The 25,847-nt window shown below is 43.0% G+C and overlaps 1 protein-coding gene across 1 annotated transcript; it reads right to left on the bottom strand.

Annotated features, from left to right (window-relative positions):
* Positions 1-25,515, bottom strand: CCT2 (chaperonin containing TCP1 subunit 2). Its single transcript, XM_056574159.1, has 16 exons — positions 25,389-25,515; positions 22,790-22,864; positions 19,977-20,042; positions 18,656-18,767; positions 17,725-17,801; positions 17,519-17,631; positions 17,102-17,304; positions 12,430-12,530; positions 12,223-12,350; positions 11,466-11,569; positions 11,254-11,373; positions 10,237-10,365; positions 10,052-10,155; positions 8,578-8,677; positions 6,269-6,410; positions 1-384 (listed from the first exon to the last, which is right to left on the bottom strand). The coding sequence occupies exons 1-16, from the start codon at positions 25,389-25,391 to the stop codon at positions 354-356; spliced, it is 1,608 nt and encodes a 535-aa protein (XP_056430134.1). The 5' UTR covers positions 25,392-25,515; the 3' UTR covers positions 1-353.
* Positions 25,516-25,847: the final 332 nt, after the last annotated feature.

The raw sequence follows: 25,847 nt of genomic DNA on the forward strand, positions 1-25,847 counted from the left end.
TTGTATTCCAACTAAAGTGCTGTCAATTTATTTTCATCATAATAAACAGAGTTTTGACAAATTTACACACTGAAAGAAGGAGTGGTGTAAATTTTGCTAAATGATTGTACCTTAACTGCAAAAGTTTCCCGTGAATGTTTTTATTTTTCAGTGCTCTATATTCAAAGAGTACATGTATGACTTAACAAATGTTAGGTAAGAAAAAGAAAAGTTTCTGTATAACAATAAATAAGCCACCAGCGTTGGTGTTACTCTCAAGTGCCAAGATGTCAATCATACAGCCTTCTGCCTGGTCACCAAAAAGTGAGCATCCAAGTGCAGTCTGTGTCACAATCTGCTGTCAGATGAAAGGTTTAACAGGGGTGATGATCAGGAACACGTTTGCTATATAAAGAGAGCAAAAAACACAAAACAAACATCAATACAGGTATAATAGCTAAGAAGACAGTAAAATTAACCAAAGAAGTTTAAAAGACAATGTCGCACAAGTGAGACTAAAAAGGACAATTTATACACAGAGTAGGTAGAGGAAGGGTAACTTAAAACAGATGCCACTTAAACGTCTACTGTATTTTATTTAATTAGGTAGATTAGGTCATACATTTTCTATACTATGAAGGACTTTTGAGGCTCCTAAAATGACTGAAAAAACTGTGTGGGAACAAAGCCCAAGACTGAAAAGTCAGGACCAGTATGTTACCATGAATGTCAGACAAGCAGCATAGATTACACTGCATTAAGAGGTTGTGGTATCTTTGCAGCAAACCCATTCCAATGACAACTGCATCCACATTCCCTTTAAAGGGCATGTCCACTGTAAAACTGTAACAAAGCGAGCTCCACATTAATACTACTCAAGAGCAGATTGTTCTATTGGAACCTGCTATTAAAAGACAGTTTTCATAAACCACCAATGATATTTAACATTTAAACCAAAGGAATTTTCCAGTTACGGAATACAAAAGGAATTGATTGCTTGTTAGCTCCAATAGAAGACTCCTCCGTGCTGATGTATCCATATAAAGATGCTCTATTGCTCTATCATGTTTCAAATAAAAAAATAAAAAAAAAGCTCAAATGTAATGTTCTAGGTCTCTAATATGGCTTCTGAAAAAACACAACTTCACCTGCTAATAGTTCACCACCGAGGCAGAATGAAGTCATTGTACACTTAACATGCAACCATCAATGCAGGTAGTAAAAAATTTAACTAAATATCCAGCCAAAAATCATGCTAAATCTTTGTGTTTAACCCCTTAAGGACCAAGCCCATTTTCACCTTAAGGACCAGGCCAATTTTATTTTTGAATTTTCGTTTTTCCTCCTCGCTTTCTAAAAATCCATAACTCCTTTATATTTCCATCTACAGACCCATATAAGGGCTTGTTTTTTGCATGAACAATTTTACTCTGTTATTAAACCTCTCATTTTACCATAAAATGTACAGCGAACCCAAAAAAAATATTTAGGGAGGAAATTTAACTGAAAACCACAATTTTGCGCATTTTGGAGGGTTTTGTTTTCACACTACACACTTTACGGTAAAAATGACATGTGTTCTTTATTCTGTGGGTCAATACGATTAAAATGATACCTATGGCTAGAAACTTCTATATTTTTGTACCGCTTAACCCCTTAACGACGCAGGACGTATATTTACGTCCTGCGCCGGCTCCCGCGATATGAAGCGGGATCGCGCCGCGATCCCGCATCATATCGCGTCGGTCCCGGCGCTAATCAACGGCCGGGACCCGCGGCTAATACCACACACTGCCGATCGCGGCGATGTGCGGTATTAACCCTTTAGAAGCGGCGGTCAAAGCTGACCGCCGCTTCTAAAGTGAAACTGAAAGTATCCCGGCTGCTCAGTCGGGCTGTTCGGGACCGCCGCGGTGAAATCGCGGCGTCCCGAACAGCTGATCGGACACCGGGAGGGCTCTTACCTGCCTCCTCTGTGTCCGATCGACGAATGACTGCTCCGTGCCTGAGATCCAGGCAGGAGCAGTCAAGCACCGATAATGCTGATCACAGGCGTGTTAATACACGCCTGTGATCAGGATGAGAGATCATTGTGTGCAGTGTTATAGGTCCCTATGGACCTATAACACTGCAAAAAAAAAAGTAAAAAAAAAAAAAAGTGTTAATAAAGGTCATTTAACCCCTTCCCTAATAAAAGTTTGAATCACCCCCCTTTGGCCATAAAAAAAATAAAACAGTGTAAAAAAAATAAAAATAAATAAAAAAAAAAAACATATGTGGTATCGCCGCGTGCGTAAATGTCCGAACTATAAAAATATATAATTAATTAAGCCGTACGGTCAATGGCGTACGCGCAAAAAAATTCAAAAGTCCAAAAAAGCGTATTTTGGTAACTTTTTATAACATTAAAAAAATTAATAAAAAGTGATCAAAAAGTCCAATCAAAACAAAAATCATACCGATAAAAACTTAAGATCACGGCGCAAAAAATTAGTCCTCATACCGCCCCGTACGTGGAAAAATAAAAAAGTTATAGGGGTCAGAAGATGACATTTTTAAACGTATAAATTTTCCTGCATGTAGTTATGATTTTTTCCAGAAGTGCGACAAAATCAAACCTATATAAGTAGGGGATCATTTTAACCGTATGGACCTACAGAATGAATAATGATAAGGTGTCATTTTTACCGAAATATGCACTGCGTAGAAACGGAAGCCCCCAAAAGTTACAAAATGGTGTTTTTCAATTATGTCGCACAATGATTTTTTTTTCCGTTTTGCCGTGCATTTTTGGGTAAAATGACTAATGTCACTGCAAAGTAGAATTGGCGACGCAAAAAATAAGCCATAATATGGATTTTTAGGTGGAAAATTGAAAGGGTTATGATTTTTAAAATGTAAGGAGGAAAAACGAAAGTGCAAAAACCCTGAGTCCTTAAGGGGTTAAAAAAAAAAAATGTTAAACTTTTTGTACAAAATCGGTAATCTAAAATCGCCCTTTTTTAATTTTTCCGTATATAGGGCAGGATGAGGGCTCATTTTTGGCGCCGTCATCTGTACTTTTTATCGATACTACATCTGCATATATAAAACTTTTAGATCATTTTTTATTAATTTTTTTTAATAAAATGTGCCAAAAAAAGGCATTTTTGGACTTAAATTTTTTACGTTTACGCCATTCACCATACGGTATAATTAACATATTTTGATTGTACGAACGCGGTGATACCAAATATGTTGATTTTAAAAAAATTAAGCTTTTTGGGGGTAAAATGGGAAAAACTGACAATTTTCATTTTTATTGGGGGAGGGGATTTTTCACTTTTCAACTTTTATTTTATACTTTTTACGTCCCCATAGAGGACTATCTATAGCAATCCTTTGATTGCTAATACTGTTCAGTGCTATGTATAGGACAGAGCACTGATCAGTATTATCGGTCATCATCTGCTCTGGTCTGCTCGATCGCAGACCAGAGCAGAAGACCCCGGGAGACGGCCGGAGCTAGGTAAGGGGACCTCCGGCCGCCATGCTGGATGGTCGGATCGCCGCAGGCGATCCGATGGTCCATTCAAAGTACTGCACTGCCGCAGATGCCGTGATCTGTATTGATCACGGCATCTTAGAGGTTAATGGCGGACATTCGCACAATTGCGGATGTCCGCCATTACGGGCAGGTCCCCGGCTGCTACTAGCAGCCGGAACCTGCCGTGTATTACGCGAGCACCGTTCCGATGCTCGCGGTCATACACAGGACGCAAATGTACGTCCTGGTGCGGGAAGTCCCGCCAAACCAGGACGTACGTTTACGTCCGTGGTCATTAAGGGGTTAAAGAAGTCATGTGACTGAAGAATTAATAGCCTCCAGCTTGGTGGAATGGCCTGAAAATTAAAATCTTAACTTATTTCTCAAGGTTATTGGTGTTGAATGCTGTAGGTTGTAACTTTTTTTTATCCGAAGCAAGGAGCGAATTTAGAACGGATCAGGAAAAAAAAAATCCACTTCTGGCTTTGCCTAAAAAGAAACACATCAAAAACTGCTGTGCCACCATCTTTGAAGGTTTCAAACAAGCAGTTTTGATATAGCTTTTGCTGTCAAAAGTTGGGAGTGGATTTATCAGAATTAAATTCCTTAAAAATAAAAAATAAAGGGCTTAAAACATCAAAACGCACGTGTGGCAACAGTTGGCTGGTCCAGGAAGGAACATCTGATATATTTCATGCAGGTTGTATTTTCAGGCCACCCAGTTATGATTAACTATAGTGAATAAAATGACTTCATAGCTGGTAGCAGGAGACCACGCCAAACATGTCAGACGATGTCAAGCACTAAACCTTGCCTGGAGCAGACATGCCATCTATTGGTGACAGGAGAGTAATGCATGCTGCATTTGGTGTAAAAGAATTGGGGTTCCATGAAGTAATACACAATGCAATCCGTATATATATTAAAGGAATTGATGTGGATGCTATGCCCTCATATAAATATAGCAGATCATGTATATTGCTTAATGGAACTCCATTCTTCTACATAAAGAACTGCATACTTCTCTGGATGAGCAAGTGGTGAGGGGCAGCAATGTAATTCCTGTCAAAGTCAAGACATCCAATACACCAGAAATCTGCTATTACTAAACTTTCTACTAATCGTTACACCACTCGGTCCATGGAGAGCAAGATGGAAATGAACAGCACAGTGCTCAGCTGACTACTTCTGTCCATTCGTTTTACTGACTGATGGGGATGGGGAGGGGGATCACTTTTAAACCGATCAAAACATCAAAATGTACTGGTCCAAAACCAGCATAATGTAATTAAAGTAGTGTGCATTGTTAACAAAAACAAACAAATACTTCACTAGCACATATAAATAACATAATAGATATAAAGCTTTCCTCATTTAAAACTGAAAGTGTGCATGTCCAGAATGAGAGCACAAATGCCCTCTAATGGTTCTAGAATATGCAAAAAAGGCAGGTCTCTAGGTTGTCGGAATAATTATTGTTTTATTTATAAGTGGAGAATAAAATATAATGTAATACACACTTAAAAGATATATCATACTGACCACGAGACCGCAGGGCACTTGAAGTTTATCCTCTCGGATTGATATAAAAATAACATAAAATGAAATAACACAATAGAATAATAAAATTGTACCCAAATAGTACCCAGTTGTAATTTTAATTAAGTTTGGCTGTCCAGAATGCTGGGAGTTGTAGTTTTGCAACATCTGGAGGCACCCTGGTTGGGAAACACTGGTATAAACAGTGCCAACTCTGAACCCCACAGTTTGACAGCTGACTTTACCAATATGCACTTAAATGAAATTCTCTGTTTAGTTGTTTCAGCGAACTTCTCTTCATAGTTGCCACCAATGTGATATTGCAGTAACAAAGTTCATAAGGTTGAAAAAAAGACCAGAGTCCATCAAGTTCAACCTATAACCCTAATGAGTCCCTACTGAGTTGATCCAGAGGAAGGCAAAAAACCCTCATACTAGAGGTAAAAATTCCTTCCCGACTCCAAATATGGCATCAGAATAAATCGCTGGATCAACCTTCTGTCCATATTAATCCATTATCCATAACCTGTAATATTACTCTCCAGAAATGCATTACGATCACTATTTCCTAGGTCTAAGGTTTCTTAAGTCCGGTAGGGAGCCCCCTCTGGTCGGCCCTGTACCATTTGGGACAGAATTGTCTTTATAGTCAGAAACCTGTTTCCTTTATGAGATTCACAGGACTCAGTCTCCCAGTTTATATCAGGATAGTTAAAGTTCCCCATTATTATCACATCATTCTGATTTGCTGACTTGTTTATTTGCCTCAATAATTGATCTTCTGCCTCTTCCATTATGTTTGGTGGCTTATAGCAAACCCATATCAGAATTTTTTTGTTTTTATCTCCATATATTTCTACCCATAATGACTCCACATTATCGTTTCCCTCCCATATATCCTCCCGCAGTGCGGCCTTCAAGACTGAACTTGCACCCCTCATTTGGAACACCGCAGGGAAGCAAGCGAAGAGAGGTAAACCCTGTGATAGGAATAACCCTTTAACTCCTAGTTTTAGCTTACAACTACTGATGCAAAAAACTGCCCAAAATACTGCCTTGTGAAAGAAAAAATCTAAACATTAGCCTACTTTTCATAGATATTCTGAAGAACCATGACCAGAAAGCCTACATATTATATACAGAATTATATATGAATGCCCTAAGACTGTATAATTAGGGTTACAGTATTCTACTACATCAGTAGATCGGTTAAACATAAGTTACCGTGGTGCTGCTTTAATAATGTTGTCCACACGCAGAATGACTTCAGCAGCTTCAGCTGCACTCAGCAAGACTTGTCTCTTCACCTGGAAGCTTTCAGTGATGCCCAGCTCAGCCATATCTCCTATGATGCCGTTTTTCATATCTGATATGCAGAAAGAACAGGCCATTAATAAGGAAAAAACTAAACAATTCGTCCACTAATATCCTTTACTCTGATCCTATTTAAATCAAATAAAAAATATATATAAAACAATCCTAAATGTATCCTAAAAGATTAGCCAATAACCCAGCTTTATTCTTACACCCAAAATGTTAGTAAATACAAAGCCCCCCTTAAAAAAAAACAAAAAACGATTTAAAGTGTCCTTGTCATTCAGAGAAACATTGTTGACATGTCACACACATAATAAAGTGAGCCCAGGCAGTTTATGTAACTACTGGATTTATATATACGGATCCCTTACTTTTTTTCTGTACTGTTGGATTCGTTGGTTTTACTACATATCACAGAGATACGCCAAAAACAGATAGTGCTGAGGCCCCCACAGATCACCAGAAGAGGCAGGGAGAAGCATGCAGTAGAGCGCTTCATTCACTGGCTCACAGCTATCTCCATCACCTAAGTCTATGGGGCCATCTAGCGAAGCCGGACGGAGATCGCAGAGAGCCAGGGAGTTAACTGCTTAAGCAAGTGCTTCTCCTAGCTAGTTCTGGTCATCAGTGGGGGTCTTGGCACAGAGACTCCGACAGATCAAAATGTTTTACATGTCCTTGTGGCATGTCACAGGCTTTTCTATCATTACACTTTCATTCAAAATTATGGCAGTATTCATCAAGAACAAACAAGCAGTAAGAAGGGAACACAAACACAATGTAACTCCAAGTCAATCACACTTCTGTGACATCACACTGTCCACTCAGGAGGCAACACTGATTGACAATTTCACATGCTGTTGTGCAAATGGAACTGACAACAGGTGGAATTTATAGGCAATTAGCAAGACACCCCCAATAAAGGAATGGTTCTGCAGGTGGTGACCACAGACCACTTATTTCCTATGATTACTGGCTGATGTTTTGGTCACTTTTGAATGCTGGCGGTGCTTTCACTCTAGTGGTAGCATGAGACGGAGTCTACAACCAACACAAGTGGCTCAGGTAGTGCAGCTCATCCTGGATGGCACATCAATGCGAGCGGTGGCAAGAAGGTTTTCTGTGTCTGTCAGCGTAGTGTCCAGAGCATGGAGGCGCTACCAGGAGAAAGGCCAGTACATCAGGAGACGTGGAGGAGGCCATAGGAGGGCAACAACCCAGCAGCAGGACCGCTACCTCCGCCTTTGTGCAAGGAGGAGCAGGAGAAGCACTGCCAGAGCCCTGCAAAATGACCTCCAGCAGGCTACAAATGTGCATGTGTCCAATCAAATGGTCAGAAAGACTCCATGAGGGTGGTATGAGGGGCCGATATCCACAGGTGGGGGTTGTGCTTAGAGCCCAACACCGTGCAGGACATTTGGCAATTGCCAGAGATCACCAAGATTGGCAAATTCGCTTGTGGTGCCCTGTACTCTTCACAGATGAAAGCAGGTTCACACTGAGCATGTGACAGAGTCTGGAGACACCCTGGAGAACGTTCCGCTGCCTGCAACATCCTCCAGCATGACCTGTTTGACGGTGGGTCAGTAATGGTGAGGGGTGGCATTTCTTTGGGGGCCGCACAGCCCTCCATGTGCTTGCCAGAGGTAGCCTGACTGCCATTAGGTCCTCAGACCCATGAGACCATATTCTGGTGCAGTTGGCCCTGGATTCCTCTTAAAGCAAAACAATGCTAGACCTCATGTGGCTGGAGTGTGTCAGCAGTTCTTGCAAGAGGAAGGCATTGATGCTATGGACTGGCCCACCCGTTCCCCAGACCTGAATCCGATTGATCACATCTGGGACATCATGTCTCGCTCCATCCACCAACACCACGTTGCACCACAGACTGTCCAGGAGTTGGCGGATTCTTTAGTCCAGGCCTGGGAGGACATCACTAAGGAGATTGTGTGGTTTTCCACTTTTATTTTGAGTGTGACTCCATATCCAGACCTCCATGGGTTGATAGATTTAATTTCCATTAATAATTTGTGTGTGATTTTGTTGTCAGCACATTCAACTATGTAAACACTAAAGTATTTCATACGATTAGTTCATTCATTCAGATCTAGGATGTGTTATCTTGTGTTCCCTTTATTTTTTTGAGCAGTGTACTAACACTTCATAAGGCTATTACACTTTAATAATGCATTGTGCTTTAATAGGTAGGTACATACCAAGCCCATAGGTTGACTTTCCTTCAATGTGAGCTGCTCTTAGCTGGGACACCAGGTCAGCACTGTCATAGCCAGCATTGTCCGCTATAATGGTAGGAAGCTAAATATATACAAATAAATATTAAAATAAGACAACACTACCTTCATAACTAATGTGCAAAAACAATTCAAGAAATCCTGAAATCAAATTTTGCTGCTGATGAGATGAAACATCAAACAGACATGATGGCCATATTCGCATACTGTGGCAAGATTACACTTTAGTTCTTTTTATGGTGAGAAAAATACCTTTGAAGTGCATAAGTATTTAAAGAGATACTCACATATGAGCAAGCCTTATGTGATGGGAATTTTTTTTCCTTCTTTGAAATGTGGTTTTAGTTTTATTAAGCTTTAGAGTATTTCCATGGGCATTCCTGGTCCTAGGCTCTGGCTTCCTCTCTACAGTGAGACTATAGGGAGGTGTGGTGACTGTCAGAGCACCACAACCCCCACTATGTACACTGCACCTTTGATCTAAAGCACTGTACCTCTGGGTCACATACAGGAGCTTCCTGAGTGCATTAGATCACTATAATGGAAGATCCCCCTGCGCGCTCTTGACCAGAGCAGGAGGAGCACTGACTGTCCCAGCACAGAGCCAATGTTACACGTACATGCAGAGTCCCATTGATTTTAATGGAATTCTGCTACACTGTGCACACTAATGAATTTCTGTGGCAGATGTTACTGCAGCAGAAATACAGATTCTGAAGACCGTGGAAAGAATAGACATGTCTAGTCATTCTGTGGAGTACACATGGAAATACATTGCAGTCTGAGAGTGCAGTTCCGAGCAGACCTAGCTCTGGCATGTTCTGCTGGCACTCCACTGTTGGTGACAAACCACGGCCGAGTGTATTTTCCCCTTGTGTTTTTCCGGCAGTACATTCACAAGATTATCTCCCATAAGAGGCATTATTTATTCTCAATACCACTAGGCTGTACAGCTAGAGTGGTTAGTGTATTGACAGAAATTGTACTCCCAACCTCTGTCTCTGGAGGGAGGTAATGTCATCTTGCCCCTGTGCGACTAATACATTGTTCCCTGGGAAATCTTGGAGAGACCCTCCAAGCATTTGGGTCTGATTTCTCTTCCTATAGTCCTTTAGTGCGAAATGACTGTTGGATGCATATGCTGTGTGTGGTTTCCTAATGTTTTTGATGTCCCTCTCAACCCTGCCAGATTTGTTCTAGGTTGGCTGTTCTATCTTTTTCCTCAACAGTATGTGATCTTGAGTTTCCTCTAATTTCGTTGGAGTTGTCCTGGATGGAGGGCGGGTGGAAGGCTTGTTGTGTCAAGTTGTTCAATGTCTTTTTTTTCTCTTTCATAAAGATTGAAAATCTAATAAAAATTTGATTTAAAAAAAACAAAAACAAAAACACACACACACACACACACACACACACACACACTATAGTGCTCCTTACTTACCATTTGTAGAGCTTTGCCAAAAGATTCAATTGCCACAGACTCTTTCCCTGGTGTTCTTTTAGCTAGATCTGACACAGCATTGGCCATCAACATCTCAGAGCAACCTACGGTGACATTTACAACAGTTATTTAAAGAATAAAAAATTAACAGTGAACAAAAAGAAGGGAGCAAAACATTGAAATACCTCCTCCATAAACTGTTCTGGTATCTTTCACAGTCTGAGCTAATACACAGAGTGCATCATGAAGGGATCTCTCAGCTTCATCCAAAATCTGCTGTGTTGCACCACGAAGAACAATTGTGCATGCTTCTCCTGGAAAGTCACATAATAGAAACCAAATGTAGTACACACAGATGAGGTATAAAAAGAAAAAAAAAATATTTAAAAAAGGTGCCCCTACACCTACATTAATGTCAAACTGCTTGTCTTCTGTGTGATGCAGACTGACACTGCTCTCCTGTGTATAAGAGTTAAAACCCGAACAAGGAAATAAATCACAGCTGTATCTCATAGGATACTGTAGTGCAGGCATTGGCAACCTTTGGCACTGCAGATGTTTTGGACTACATCTCCCATGATACTTTTGTAGCATTTTGGCTGTAAGAGCATCATGGGAAATGTAGACCAAAACATCTGCAGTGCTGAAGGTTGCCTATGCCTGCTGTAGTGTGCGAGTTCGGGAACGCAGAAGTTATGTCATTGATCTATAACGTACTGTACCTAGATAACACAGAGAGCAAATGCATTGATGAGACTTCACCCTGTCTCTGCAAAGCCAGAGGCATCGTGGAAAATCATATCAGAGGGTAAAATAGGAATCAAAATAGACCACCCAAGCTTGCTGCATCAACTAAAATAAGTAAAGCAAAAACTAAAGTACATCAAATGAATACACAGGAACCTCTACATTATCTTTGTAATAGTCTATGTTGCACTATATAAGAAAGAAAAAAAAATCCCTGAGTGCTTCCATAAACATCATTACAATGAGAACTAGGAAATAAATGCGCAACCAAAAGGACCTAGAGCAGTGGTCTCCAACCTGCGGACCTCCAGATGTTGCACAACTACAACTCCCAGCATGCCCGGACAGCCAACGGCTGTCCGGGCATGCTGGGAGTTTTAGTTTTGCAACATCTGGAGGTCCGCAGGTTGGAGACCACTGACCTAGAGGATAAAAGGAAAAGCAATGTTGCTTACCCATGGCAACACCTGAGAAGTGAATCATCTTATCTTCCCCAATCATTACTTCTTCAATAAGTTTACAGCTTCCAAGCTTTACCAGCTCAGGATGATCAAAAGTAGATGCTATCTCTCCACCTGTAGAAAAGGAAGAATTTATAGATTTTTTTTTTTTTTTTTTTTTTTTAAACTTCTTTATGTCGGCTACAATAAGTAGAAGGGAACAATACCTGTAACAAGGGCCAAACGCTCGACTCCAGCAAAATCTGCATGTTCTATTGCCATGACACCAGCAGCCCCAAACAGCTGCTCTGGGTAGTTATAAATCAGCTGTCTGAAATGGGAATCAGAAAAAAACATTGAAAGATGTATTTTATTGAGTAGATCTGCCTGGCTGCTGCAGCTTTAAGTCTGTCTCCTAACTAAAGCAAAATGCAGCCTGTAGAAAAGTAAAAATGTTTTGGCAATAGCTCTGTGTCGCCATTAACCAGATCCCACTAGACATTTATGTCATATTGTGTCATATCATAAATACTAAGGCAACCATAACATATGCAGCAAAAGTTGTTCACCCCTATGTCAAAATAAGTGGTAACACTGAAGGGTCATTTAACTCCTTAATGACGAAGGACGTATATTTATGTCCTCCACCGGCTCCCGCGATATGCCATGGGGTCACGCGGTGACCCCACGTCATATAGCGGCGGTCCCGGCGGCCATCAAATGCCAGGACCCGCGGCTACAGGACATCACCGATCGCAGACGTGGTGATCAAAGGACATCATCGATAGCACCCTTCAGACGTGGTGATCAAAGCTGACCACCGCGTCTGAAGCGAAAGTGAAACTATCCTGGTTGGTACCCTTGGGAAAAAAAAAAAAAGACTTTCGGACTATATAATTTTGCTTTTCGATCTCCATTTAATATTCAGGTAACCTGTAAGAAGCAACACGAATACAGTCACATAAGCCATGTATAAGTTCCTACCTGTTAATGAAACAGTTGATCCCGTGTTTCAGAATGCGCTCTACTTTCTCCTTCATTTTCTCTTTCTCTGCTAACTCTATTTCAGCCACTTTTGCAGTAGAGTCCACACGTACCCTTGAGCCAAACACCTAAATAATAGAGGATTTGTTATGAGAAAGCACATCAAGAAAGGATAAGTGGGATAAATACAGGATATAACATAAATACCTTAATTTTGTCAGTGTCCATCCCTGTATTTGCAATAAGAATTTTTGCATTTTCAATACGTTTTGGTTGGTTTACTCCAATTTTCTTGTCCAACAAGAAACCTGAAAGACAACAGCTCATATTACATATTCCGAGTAATTGTTTATCCATAAACATTATCCTTCAGGTTAATGACTCCATTTGGAAATGAATGAAGTACAGTTGAAGGTGCAGGTACTGCCATGGTAGTCCAATCCCATATCACTGGAAAAGGAGGTGATTTAGACCCTGAAAAAACTTAAAGGGGTTATCCAGGAAAAAAAAAAAAAAAAAAAATCTTATATCAACTGGTTCCAGAAAGTTCAACAGATGTGTAAAATTACTTCTATTAAAATACCTTAATCCTTTCAGTAATTATGAGCTTCTGAAGTTAAAGTTGTTCTTTTCTGTCTAAGTGCTCTCTGATGACACGTGTCTCGGGAACCGCCCAGTTTAGAAGCAAATCCCCATAGCAAACCTCTTCTAAACTGGGCGGTTCCCGAGACACGTGTCATCAGAGAGCACTTAGACAGAAAACAACAACCTTAACTTCAGAAGCTCATAAGTACAGAAAGGATTAAGATTTTTTTAATAGAAGTAATTTACAAATCTGTAACTTTCTGGAGCCAGTTGAGATATATATATATATTATAAAAAAGTTTTTCCTGGATAACCCCTTTAAGGATGAAAGTATTCTTTACACATTACAGTAAAACACCACAATGAGGATGCATCTAAAAAAGGAGATTTTTTAACACTTACCGTAAAATCTTTCTCGAAGGATCCATTGGGGGACACAGACTGTGGGTGTATGCTGCTGTCTCTAGGAGGCATGACACTATGGCAACAAAAAAAAAAGTTGGCTCCTCCCAGCAGGATATACCCACCCCCAGGCCCTGAGCTAATCAGTTTGAGTACCAGAGCAATAGGAGAGGACCGACAGGTCAAGGAAAATACACGAACTCTTCGAGAACCAGAAGAAAAAAATATAACTGAACACACCCTCGGACAGAAAACCAAAGAGAAACCCAAAAGGGTGGGAGCTGTGTCCCCCAATTGCCAAAGCCGTACCTTGGGTGGGCAGATAACCAGTTAGGCAGACGGCTGATCCACTGCCGCCTGCAGCACTTTACGGCCCAGTCTAGCATCAGCCGATGCGAAGGTATGAACTCGGTAGAACCTCGAGAAAGTGTGCAAAGACGACCAAGTAGCCGCCTTGAAAATCTGCGAGGCTGAGGCCTTGTTCTGGAGAGCCCAGGACACCCCAACAGAACAGGTAGAATGAGCCACAACAACCCTGAAGGGAGGAACCTTCCCCCTACAGCAATAGGCTTCCGAAATGGCAGACCGAGAAATGGTGGCCTTGGAAGCAGGTTGTCCCTTGCGACGACCTTCCGTAAGGACGAAAAAGGAATCACACTGACGAAACAAAGAAGTGAGAGAGAGGTAAGACCTAACAGCCCGAACCACATCCAGTTTGTGGAGTAAATGCTCCTTAGGATGAGAAGGAGCGGGACAGAAGGACGGAAGAACAATGTACTCATTGAGATGAAAGGCCGAAACCACCTTAGGCAAAAAGGAAGGATCAGACTGGAAGACAACCTTGTCCTGATGAATCACCAGAAACGGAGAATGGCAGGAGAGAGCTGCCAATTCAGACACTCTCCGAATGGAGGTGATAGCAACAAGAAAGGAAGCGCAGGGACACCTCCCTAAGGGGTTCAAAAGGTTCACCTTGGGAGGACCCCCAGAACCAGATTCAAGTCCCAAGGGGGGAGAAGGTGACCGATAAGGAGGGGCAGCGTGCCCCTTGTCCCATGGATGCCACTACCAAACGGAGGGATTCCATTTGAAAGTGGCGGATGAGAAGAGGACGGTTGAGACGCTTGAGGTCCAGGATTGGCCGCACCGAACCGCCCTTCTTGGGAACCACAAAAAGATTGGAATAGAAACCCTGAAAATGTTCCCTTGGAGGGAAAAACCTCTTGCCTGGATGTATCCATGCAGATTCCAGAAGGGTGTCAAATTCAGCATGAGAGCTGAACCTTTGAGGTGCTGGTTTAGCACGATGAAAGGATACTTCTGGAGTCACTTTCGAAGATACTGGGTCCTCTAAGTGAAAGGTGCCTCTTATGGCTGCAACCAATGAGTTCACCGTTTCAATTGAATCCAAGCGGTCCTCCGAGTCAGATGCCAATTCGAAAGCCTCATCCGCCAGTTCACCAGGAGAATGTGAACGAGTGGAGGCAGCCCTGGAGGGGGGGGGGGGCGACCCTGACCGGGTACGTGGCTCTGGCGAGGCAGAGTGGCGACTGCGGGAACGTCCTCTGGAGGAGCGATGTTTGTTGTGACCAGACCCGGAGGGGAGCGCCCACATCTACCTGAAGACTCAATGGAAGAGTCAGATGATGCACCCCTAGTACGCTTTTGAGAGCGTGAGGTATGTGGAGAAGGGGAGCGGGTCCCTTTAGAGGGCCGGCGCAGGGCAGACTTCTTCAAGGCAGACACCACGTTACGGGAGGCCTCAGCCACCAAACGGGAGACTTGAGTCAAGTCAGGCATATACTGGGATAGGAAGAAACCCAGGCTGGAGGGGCGGCCAAATCCACCGGAACTGAAAGAGCATCCGGGGGTACCATGGGGTCTGGGGCAGCAGAGGAGCAGGCAGAGCAAGTGGATTCAGCAGAACCAGGCATTTTGGCATTACAGCTCTTACAGACAAAATAGGAAACTAATGCTCCAGTTGTCTGTTTAGAGGGAGGAACAGTTCTGGGTACGGACATAATGAAAAAAAAAAAAAAAAAAAAAAAAACTCTCACCCAAGTCTGTGTCCCCTGTGGCAGCTGCTGTGAGGAGAACTCCGCTCTGAGTGAAAGAGGGAGAAACAGGCCAGGCAATAGCCATAGAGGGGAGTGCCTGGAGCAGAGGCACTGTCTAATTGGCCTCTGCCCCTGAAAATCGCACGCACGGTGCTGATTGGAGGGCGATTTGCGCCCCCAGTAAGCTCCAGCAGCCCTGTGGGCGGAGCTATAGCGCCCCGGCCGCCGTGAAGAAGAACAGTAATGGCGCCCGCTCCTTGCCGCGGGCGCACGTCCTTCGCGTCTGCTCCCGCTGGGAAGTGAGCGTGCGATACACAAGTCCGCCGACAGCTCTGCTGCCGAAACTGAAAGTAAGTCAGCGCTCCGTGCGCTGAATAGTACAAACGCAGCGGCTCTCAGCCGCATAGTAAGCGCTGCGGCTGACAGCCGCATAGTATAAAAACACACACACACGTACTTAAAATAAAGTAGCCAGGTAACCCATTCCTGCCCAAAATGCCATTGCTCGCCCCTGCTTAAGGATAGAGCCCCAATACAGGCCAGACTCTTAGATCCTGAAAGGTGGCCCAAAAAATGAGCGTCTCCAGAGGTTTCAAGTCAGCACCTAAAGGGAGAAAAATATATACTCACCTGATCAGAAGAACTTACCTAATGGAGTCTTCTGTGAAGTCTTCAATCAGCCTTCTGTTACCTGCATCATGCTACCATGTGCGAGCGAGGCGAGCAGGGAAATAAGGGGACCAGGACCCATGAGGTACAACCCCAGGCGCTGACCGTTGGCGAGAGGGGGTTAACAGCGCATACACCCACGGTGTAGAGACAGCAGCATACACCCACGGTCTGTGTCCCCCAATGGAGCCGATAGAGAAACTTTGAATTTTATTATTGCTGTTATCAGAACTTTAACATGCAGTCAGATACTAAAATCTCATAGAAACAGATTTAAATTAATAGTAAAGCAATGGGAATCATGAAGGTGATGTTGCAATGTTCCTTTAGAATCTATTCACACGTACAGGATTTGAAGCTGCAGATTTCAATGCAAACTAAATGACTCAACACAGCTGTAGCTTTAAATCCTGTGCATCAAATTTTTGCAGGAAACTGTACTCGTGAACAGACCCTAAAACAGAATCCCATCACATTGAATATGCAGCTCAATCCGCAGGAATCCTGCAGCACAGAAGGAGCTGAGCAGAGTGATATTTTATTTGCAACATTTCCAAGGTAACTTGTCATCTATTCCTGTAAAGCTCTACATATCTTGAGCTAAGTAGTCAAGTGGGTGGTCCTACTGAGTGATTGATAGCTATTGGTGCATTTGAGTGCACATAAAGAGAGCTGTCAATCAATTATTGGGCAGACTAGATGGGCCAAATGGTTCTTATCCGCCGACACCTATGTAGGAGCCGAGATTTTCACGAATAAGTGACGAGACAACACATACGCAATCATTTGCCTAAATCACTTTCATTTCAAATTACTAAATCCCTGAATGGAGCACAATTTTCCCCAGCACACACAAATATTTCTGAGCGCTATGAGATAGAGCTTCCCGCTCAGTTTCCACAGCATACGTCACCAGCAGGAGACCTAATGTAATAGGATTCTAAGGCACTGATTCTCACTCTGGAGACCCAGTGTAGACAGAATAGAAAGTTCAGGCACATAAATATATACGGTGGGGAGAAGGACGGCCAGTTCAGGTCAATGTCATTTTGAAGTCGTGCAGGGTTTTGTTTTTTCAAATAAAATTGAACCAACCATTAGAGGCACGCTATACTCAAATTAAACCCCTCATATGCTACATTTACAGGCATGCTTAGACATATTACCTTCATCCAAATATGACTCTGTTAAGCTTCCTCCTAACTTCTTAATAACATGAATAGCTTCCAGATTTCCAGACCCCTTTAGCCTCAGTACAGCTTCCACAGCAAGTTTTGCAAAATGATCTTTATGGTGAGTTAGGAGTTTAGAAGACAATGTGGTTCTGGCAATATTCAGAAGATCGGCCTCAAACTTCTCTTTGTCATTTCTGTGGAAATAAATATTTTTACACTGGCATCAAACAAGATCATGATAAAAAAAAAAATAGACCTGAAGACATTCCAACTTTTATATAGAAGAAAAACCATCTACACATCTTTCTACCTGCCTATATTCCTAGTGTCAGGCACTATACCCATGGTGCAGCTGTGCCCCCTAAGTATTCAGTGTACACAGATGTTAAGATAAATTAGATAACTCACCCGTGATCGAGTGCTGCCTTAAGAAGTGCTTCCCTGCCAACCTGAGTAGCTTGTCTCCAACCAGAAATGATAGTCTGTGGATGAATCTTCTTGGCGATCAGAAGTTCAGCTTCCTGGAATAGGTAGAAAAACATTTCATTTATTATTCGCCTGTTTGTATTCTCTATATATATTTATATACACACACATATATTTATATATCTTACTCTAAGCAACTCCGCTGCCAGCACGGTCACTGATGTTGTTCCATCACCTACTTCATCATCCTGAACTTTTGATATGTCTAGAGGGAAAACAGGAAAAATTAAAACACACCTTAGGAATAGTATTATGAAAAGCCTATAAAGTCTGTTTCTTACAGCTACAGCAGTTGACACAGAACCCAGCAAGGGGTTATCTCAGACTGGAGGTGGTTTAGTCAATGGCTGATCCAACATGTCACAGAGTCAGAGGCTATATGCACAGCAGAGGTGAGTTATCATGTTAGGGTCCCATCCGATATGAGGCCACCTCCGCGTGGTGGATGGGGGGGGGGGGGGAACGACACATTTTGATCAAAAAGTGCGCTAAGAGCCTCCATTTTTTGACCAAGAGTGCTGTTGCACTTTCTTTTTTGTACATTTTGAATTTGCCACAGCAGCGGGCACCTGTGTATTAGGTTGGTGTGCTGGCTATTTTTCTTTTTGTTATCTAGGAATACCAAAACAAAACAGATTTCTTCGAAAAACAGCAGCTGCCATGCAATTCTCCAGCTTATAACTCACCACTCAGGACGGAGACCCACTGTTATCTCAACTTTTGACATGTCTGAGAAACATATCAAAAGTTATTCTAAAGATACTAACGCTTTAATGAAAAAATCCATTTCATATCTTCTGTTAGGGCATATGGACATCATGGAGGTATTTTCATCTCTGAGCAAGAACAAAGAGCGGCTCAGTGCAAGCACGCCCATTATGGCAAACGTAAGTCAGTGAAACACCCCAGCTGTCTCCAGTAAAATGTACTTTTTGCCAGGGGTGCTGGGAGCACATCACATTCTAAAAGGGGTTGTCTTAACCTCTTAAAATGTAAGGGGTTTAGGTTTTGAGGCAAAAATTCAGATTCCTGAAAGAAGGCTAACACTTTCTCACTTACCTACTAACACTTGGGCAGCAGGATTGTCAATTCCAATAGACTTTAGAATGGTTGCTCCATCGTTGGTTACAGTAACAATGGTGTCTCTGCCCCCACTTAAGAGGATCTTGTCCTGTTGTAGGAGTAATCACACTTTATCAACAAGACATCAACAGTTTCTCTAACTACCATTTCATTCTTAACCCCATAAGGACACAGAAATTTCCTCTCCTGCGTTTTTTTGAGATAACTGCTATATTTCCATCCACAAACCCATAGGAGGGCTGGCGTGTTTTTACAGAGTGCCATTTAAGGTAAAAATGATATGTTGTTATCTCTATTCTGTGGATCAATATGAATAAAAATGATACCTATGTTCACACAGGTTTTCTGTTATTGTACTGCTTTTTAAATAAAATAAAAATTTTGCATATGTGACATTTGAGCACTTTTTATTCAATTTTTTTCTGTGATGTGACAACAAAATTTCTCAATTTTGGTATTTTTTACTTTTACGCCATTATAAACATAGGGGATTATAAACATGGGGGGGGGGGGGGGGGAGATGCCAGGTGAGGTCAATCAATTTATGGGGACAGTGATTGCAGCACTTAAGGGGTTAATGCCCGAGAATGGTGCTCAAGACGTAAATGTACGTGTTACTGCATTATGTACCAGGACATTTAAGTCTAACTTTCTTAGCGGGTTAAGGATTTTTGGGCCTACAAAATTTATACACCACAAATGTGGGGTATCTAATATTCTGATTTTTATCCCTACTGTCTGTGTGCTTCTAAATTGTGCATATCTGAAATATAACAAAAATAAAATTGCATGAATGGCACTGAGATTAATCTACAGAGACTTATTGACCAAAGCTGCTCATAAACCTCATTCAGGCAGCTTAGATACTATCAATATCAAGTACTACAGAAACCCCTCTTTTCTCAAAATGTTGCTTTCTTAGGCCCCTTTCACACTACCATTGTCACATGGTAGTCAGGGAGAATTGCGGGACAAAAAAAATACATCATGCTACGATTCTTCCTCCCCCTACACCCACTGAAAAACAGCAGCACCCAATGGATCCCATTGACTATAGTGTGGTCCATCGGGACCCACTGTTGCGCCCCATCAAAATGACGGCCGTCAAACTCGTAAAAAAAAAAGTTTGACGCCCGTTCTTGATGGGGCGCAGCAGCAGTGTGAAAGAAGCCTTACTTTGTTGCCAAATAACAGTGGCAGAAAAACAAAACTGTCAAAGTCACAATGGGCCAAACTTTAATAGTTTGATCTGATGAAAAGTTTATCATTTAAGTATATGCAAGAGGTAAACACTTACCATGCCTTTTGGTCCCAGGGTGCTTTTCACCAAGTCTCCAATTGCAATGGCCCCAACAAAGGAGGACTAGAAGAACAAACATTTAAAAACTTTCATCACATTTATCAGTTACGTTTCTGCATGACATTTTAGCAAGCTAAGTAATGATGCTTGTGGTTTAAAGGGACTCTGCATTACCGGCACTAACCTATTGGAATAGACTTGTAGTGCGGGTGAAACTAATGCTTATGGTTTGCTGATCCGTTTCTTTCCTTTGCTATTCCTTTTCTTCGGCAAATGAGGTAGCTTAGTGCACACAAAGGGGAGGGAGAAGGTGGTTGGGGTCCACCAGCTCCAAGTGCACGCTGATGTCTGACCTGGATGTTTATAGTAAACGCCTTCTGCCCCAGGGCTGATCCTCCTCCTTTTCCTTACATCTTCTGTCAGCAACAATTGAGCATGCGCAGCCACAGGCGATATGAAGTGAAATCTCTGCGCGCAAGATTTCATAGGGGAGAAGGGTGCTTACTTTGAAGACCAAGGCCGGACATCATGGTGCACTCGGGACTTGAGAACACCCCGAGTGCACCAAGCTACCTCATGTGCATGAGAAAAGCAACAGATCTTCACAAGGTAAGTACTATTGTCATCAGTGTCACCTGCCCTACAAGCTTTCACAAATAGGATGAGGAGGGTGATGATGGGGACAGATTCCTTTTCATTATAATTCTGTCCTATAAACTATTTATAAAGCACAACTGGTAAAACACTTAAAAGGGTACTCGGCCCCTAGACATCTTATCCCCTATCCAAAGGATAGGGGATAAGATGTCAGATCGCCGCAGTGCCGCTGCTGGGGACCCCGGGATCCCCGCTACGGCACTGCACTATCATTACAGCACAGAGCGAGTTCAGAGCGATACAGGGGACGGAGCCGCGTGACATCATGGCTCCGCCCCTCGTGACATCACTGCCCGTCCCCTTAATGCAAGTCTATGGCAGGGGGGCGTGATGACCGCCGTGCCCCCTCCCATAGACTTGTATTGAAAGGGGCGGACCGTGACATCACGAGGGGCGGTGCCATGATGTAGAGATGCTCCGGCCCCTGTATTGCACGTCATTACGTGCAGAGCGATCCCGGGGCTCCCCAGCAGCGGCACTGCGGCGATCTGACATCTTATCCCCTATCCTTTGGATAGTGGATAAGATGTCTAGGGGCGGAGTACCCCTTTAAAAGGGTTATACAGTGAAAAACAACTTATCCGCTATCCAAATGTTCCCTGATCTAAGAGTTCACATGTTGCAGGCGGCACACATTCCATTCATTTTTGAGTACTCTATCTACACTGCAACCATACAAATTAATGATAGGGGATAAGTTGTCTCACTTTAAAGGGAGATTTATCTATCTGTCTTAAAGTAAGATTCTCTGTGTTGCCCATCTCATATTGCAAAATAAAAGCTGCTATTGGTTCCTATAGGCAACAAAGAATCTTACTATAACAACTTGAAAAATCTCCCACAGAAAGAACATGCCAACACAATGAAGTGAATAAATAAATAAAAATTGTCTATAAGAAAAAATAAATGTCTTAGTTCCCCATAGCAACCAGGGCTTTACTTAACACTGCTTTGGTAAAATGAGAGCTGAGCTGTGATTGGTTGCTATGGGCAACAAAGATGACATTGTTTAGGACAGCATAAGGACAATGGGGAGATTTATCCAAACCGGTGCAGATGAATACTAACCAGATTGCTTTCATTCTTTAGATGCCTTTTTAAAAATGAAGAAAGCAATATGGTTATAAATCTACCCCACAGGTGGAGAACATAGACTCTTAGGAGATTTATAAAACCCTGTGTAGATAAGAGTGGTGCAGTTGCCCATAGCAACCAATCAGATCACTTCCAATTTCCACAGGCCTCTTTAAAAATGAAGGAAGCACTTTGCAACTGCAACACTCTTCAGCTACACCGGTTTTGATAGTCAGTTTAGAGACTGCTGAACGTTTCCCGCTGCTAGTATACATTAGTATGTAGAGAACTCCACTTTTGTGGGTATATCCTGCTTTTTAGCCATCCAAATAATGTTTCTCACAAAACAAACACATAGCAAATCTACACATGGGAAACAGACTCCATTCCTTATGCCGAAGCCAGGACGAAATTAAAAGGTTAAAAAGAGACTCCAACAGATGAACTGCAAAAGTACATACATCTGGAGAATAAAGTAATAACCAGGAGAACAGGGGGTGTCTAACCAACACGCTCATTTCCTTTGAGATGGTAAATAAGAGTCTAAATGAGCAGGAAAGTGCACTGCCAGTTCATCTATTGTACATGGCAGTGTCAGAGTATAGAACATGGCTATATTCAGCAAGTCCATAGGCCAGGAATGGAGAACAATTCTTCTAACGTTGGACCCCTTGCGATCATATATTTATCCCCCATCCTAACCCTGAAAGGGTTATATTAAATCTGGTTATTAATGATTTATAATTGATAGAGAAGAGCTGAGTTTTATGGACATGGGTCTTTTATAACCACTATTATCTGTACTCTTTCTTTTAAAGTAAAACTGTCAGTGTCACAGGCTTGTAGTGCAAGAGACTGAACAGATATGAGAGACACACATTCCCTATGTGCAGGGAGCACAATACCTATGTATTCATCACATACACATTGCTTAAAGGGGTACTCCACTGCTCAGTGTTCGGAACAGGGGCTATGACATCACTAGCTGCCGGCTCCAGCGTTCGGAACTGTTTGTTCCAAACGCTGAGCAGCGGAGTACCCCTTTAACATAAGACTGTTAAGAGAAACATAAACCTTACCAAGCGGGCAGTCTCTGCTCTCTCTTCATCAGCTCCTGCTTTGAAGATGTTCATCGGTGCCAGTGAGAGGGAAGCCTGTGGGTGATATCAAGTTCAATGGTTAATATTGCACCTGTACATCATTTGCCAACCTCTATGGTTGAGGCATAATTCTGCATTATGTAGCCTTAAACTAACGCGTAACATTGTTGAAATACGTTTACAGTGCCAAAGCCGGCTTTACTGTTAACGCACATAGTTACTAGACGTACCAACATACCCTGTTTTAGAGTACTGGAGACTAGTACCTAGCATTTCTCCTAAGGCAAGATGTTCAAAGTCGACTGGACGCAGTAGCAACACACACTCAAATGCTCTACTCAAATAGGACTTGGACCTCTGTTCTCCTGATTGTTGTTGGTCCAGCTGCTGGGACTCCCACCTTTCTTATTTGGGAGGGGGGAGCAGAACAGCATAGCATGGGGGTAAGTACAGGGTCACCAAGGGCAAGTGAGCCCTCTGTGTCAGATACCAGTGCAATATTGGGAGAGAGTGAGCATCCCCAAAGCATGGCAATACCCCAGGCTCTGCCTCTCTGACTGTTGGCCCCTCTCTTGAATGACTTACAAAAAGTGTTATTGTAAGGATAAAGCAGCCTGATAGATATATATATTTATTATCTATCTATCTCTACCGTGGTCCCTCAACATACGATGGTAATCTGTTCCAAATGAACCAACATTTGTTGAGGGATCCGTGCAATGTAAAGTATAGGAAGTTATACTCACCTTGTCCCCGCCGCTCCGGACCCGTCACCGCTGCCCTGGATGTCGCCCTCCATCGCTGTCACCGCTTCCCTGTGGTGTCCCTGACGCTCCAGACGTCTCTGCTTCCCCAGGATCCTAGATCTCTGTCGCCATCATCACATCACTACGCACACACACACACCACTCCTATTGGATGACGGGATGGCGTGCGCGCAACGTGATGATGATGGAGAGCGCTGGCGATGGAGGGAATCCTGAAGATGACACTCCGGAGCCCCGAGGACAGGTAGGAGACCATCACCGGAGCACCATAAACGGCTACCCGGTGGCAGCTGAAGCAGTCTGCGCTGCCGGAATAGCCGTTAAAGCAATGGCCCCGACATACAAAAGCATTGTGTGTTGATGCTGCCTTCAACATGTGATGGCCTCTGAGAGGCCATCGCATGTTGAAATTATTGTCAGGGCCATCGTAGGTCAGGGGGTCACTGTTGAAATTATTTTCGGGGCCATCGTAGGTCGGGGGGTCACTGTATATATTAATACAGGTATGTATAGAATAGGCTTGTGAAGCCCTAGTGCTCTATGGGGGAGACTTATCAAGACTTGTGTTGAAGAAGAATAGTGCTGTTGCCCATTGCAATCAGATTGCTCCTGTCATTTTTCAGAGGTCTTTTTAAACATGAAAGAAGCGATCTGATTGGTTGCTATCAGAAGTGGCACCAATTTTCCTCTATACAGAGTCCTGATAATTTTTCCCTATGCGCGCAGCCTGACAAGTCTATTCTAGGTGCAAATTTCTCCTAAGCAGCACAGTACAATGAACAGGTAAATGATACCTTCCATTCTTCAAGGGCATGCGGGGAGATTTATCAAAACCTGAGTAGAGTAGTGCAGTTGCCCATAGCAACCAGATTGCTTTTTAAAAAGCCTGAAAAAAAAGCAGCAATCTGGTTGCTATGGGGAACTGCACTACTCTTCTCTACACAGGTTTTGATAAATCTCCCCCATGGTTTTTATTCAGAGGTGGTTTGTAACAGAGTATTGGTACCAGATCAATACCATGTTCTTTCCATCCTGCGCAGCATCAATCCAGAGCAGTGACTCTGCATATGGTGTATTCTAGAGCTACTGTTCCCTGGTATCAGCCACATCAGGTTGGGCTCTTTACAGGATTGTTTAAGTAGTTGTCCAATGAAAAACAACTTTACCCCCTGTTCACATGACAGGGTCTAGGTGCAGGGACCCCTGACTGTCTGATAAGATGCACTTCATTTCTATGGGAGAGCTGGAGATGCCCAAGTTATCTTTGACCCTCCCATAAAAACGAATGAAGCGCATCATCTGCTGGGGCCCATTGTAAAGATCACAGGGGATCCCAGCGGGCAGCCCACCTACAATCAGACATTAACCCCTTTCCTATCGGCCACAGCCCCATTAAAGGGGTTACTCCAGATTAGATAAACATAGCTGCTGCTTTTATTTTCCAGAAACAGCACCACATTTGTCCTGAGTTTGCATGCGGTATTAATAGTCTGCTCCATCCACTTTAATAGGATTGAACTACAATACCAAGCAAACTGCGGACAAAATTGGCGAGATCTCTGGGGGAAACGGCTTTATTTTCCCCATTCTGGAGAACCCCTTTACAGATGACCACGTGACGTGTGTGCAGTGCTGAGCATCCGGACATATCTGAGGATCAGGACACCCTAGGGTGGGCGCAGTGCAGCAGGCCGGGGAGCAGCAGGCTCGGGCGCCATGTGCTGTGATGGGCAGGACTCGCCCTCAGACACACAGTCTACTCTCCAGGTGTCACCCCAGGTGCCCGGCAGCGGGTGTGCCTCATAACTCACCATCTTGAGACCGCGGGGAGCACAATGAACGAGAACACGCTGCCTCTCCACACACCGGTTACAGACAGGAAGTGACGCAGCTAACGACAAGGAGGAGGGTGCAGAAAACACTAGAGTGTGGGCTGGGGCTATTCACGCAGATGCCTGGCGGCCATATTTGATATGGGACGGGGATACCAGAAGTGAACCTGATTTACGTACTTAAGACATTTCTGTACGTGAAAATAGAATACCACTTGCTGATCATATAAGGAGGTGATAGTGATGGAGCAAAATGATCCCGTGTTTCTCAAATGTTCGTGCTATTGCCAGTTTCAAAGATGGCGGCCCAAAGAGCTTTGTAATTACGGGTCTAGTAACTATTTCCTTCTAGGGTGTGGGCGGGAGAAGGATTTAGTAGCTAGGAAACCAGAGACAAGTCCCAGAATGTAATAACCGTGTATGGCAGTGTTTGTGCCC

Source organism: Hyla sarda, chromosome 4, assembly GCF_029499605.1.
Source record: "Hyla sarda isolate aHylSar1 chromosome 4, aHylSar1.hap1, whole genome shotgun sequence".
NCBI lineage: Eukaryota > Metazoa > Chordata > Amphibia > Anura > Hylidae > Hyla > Hyla sarda.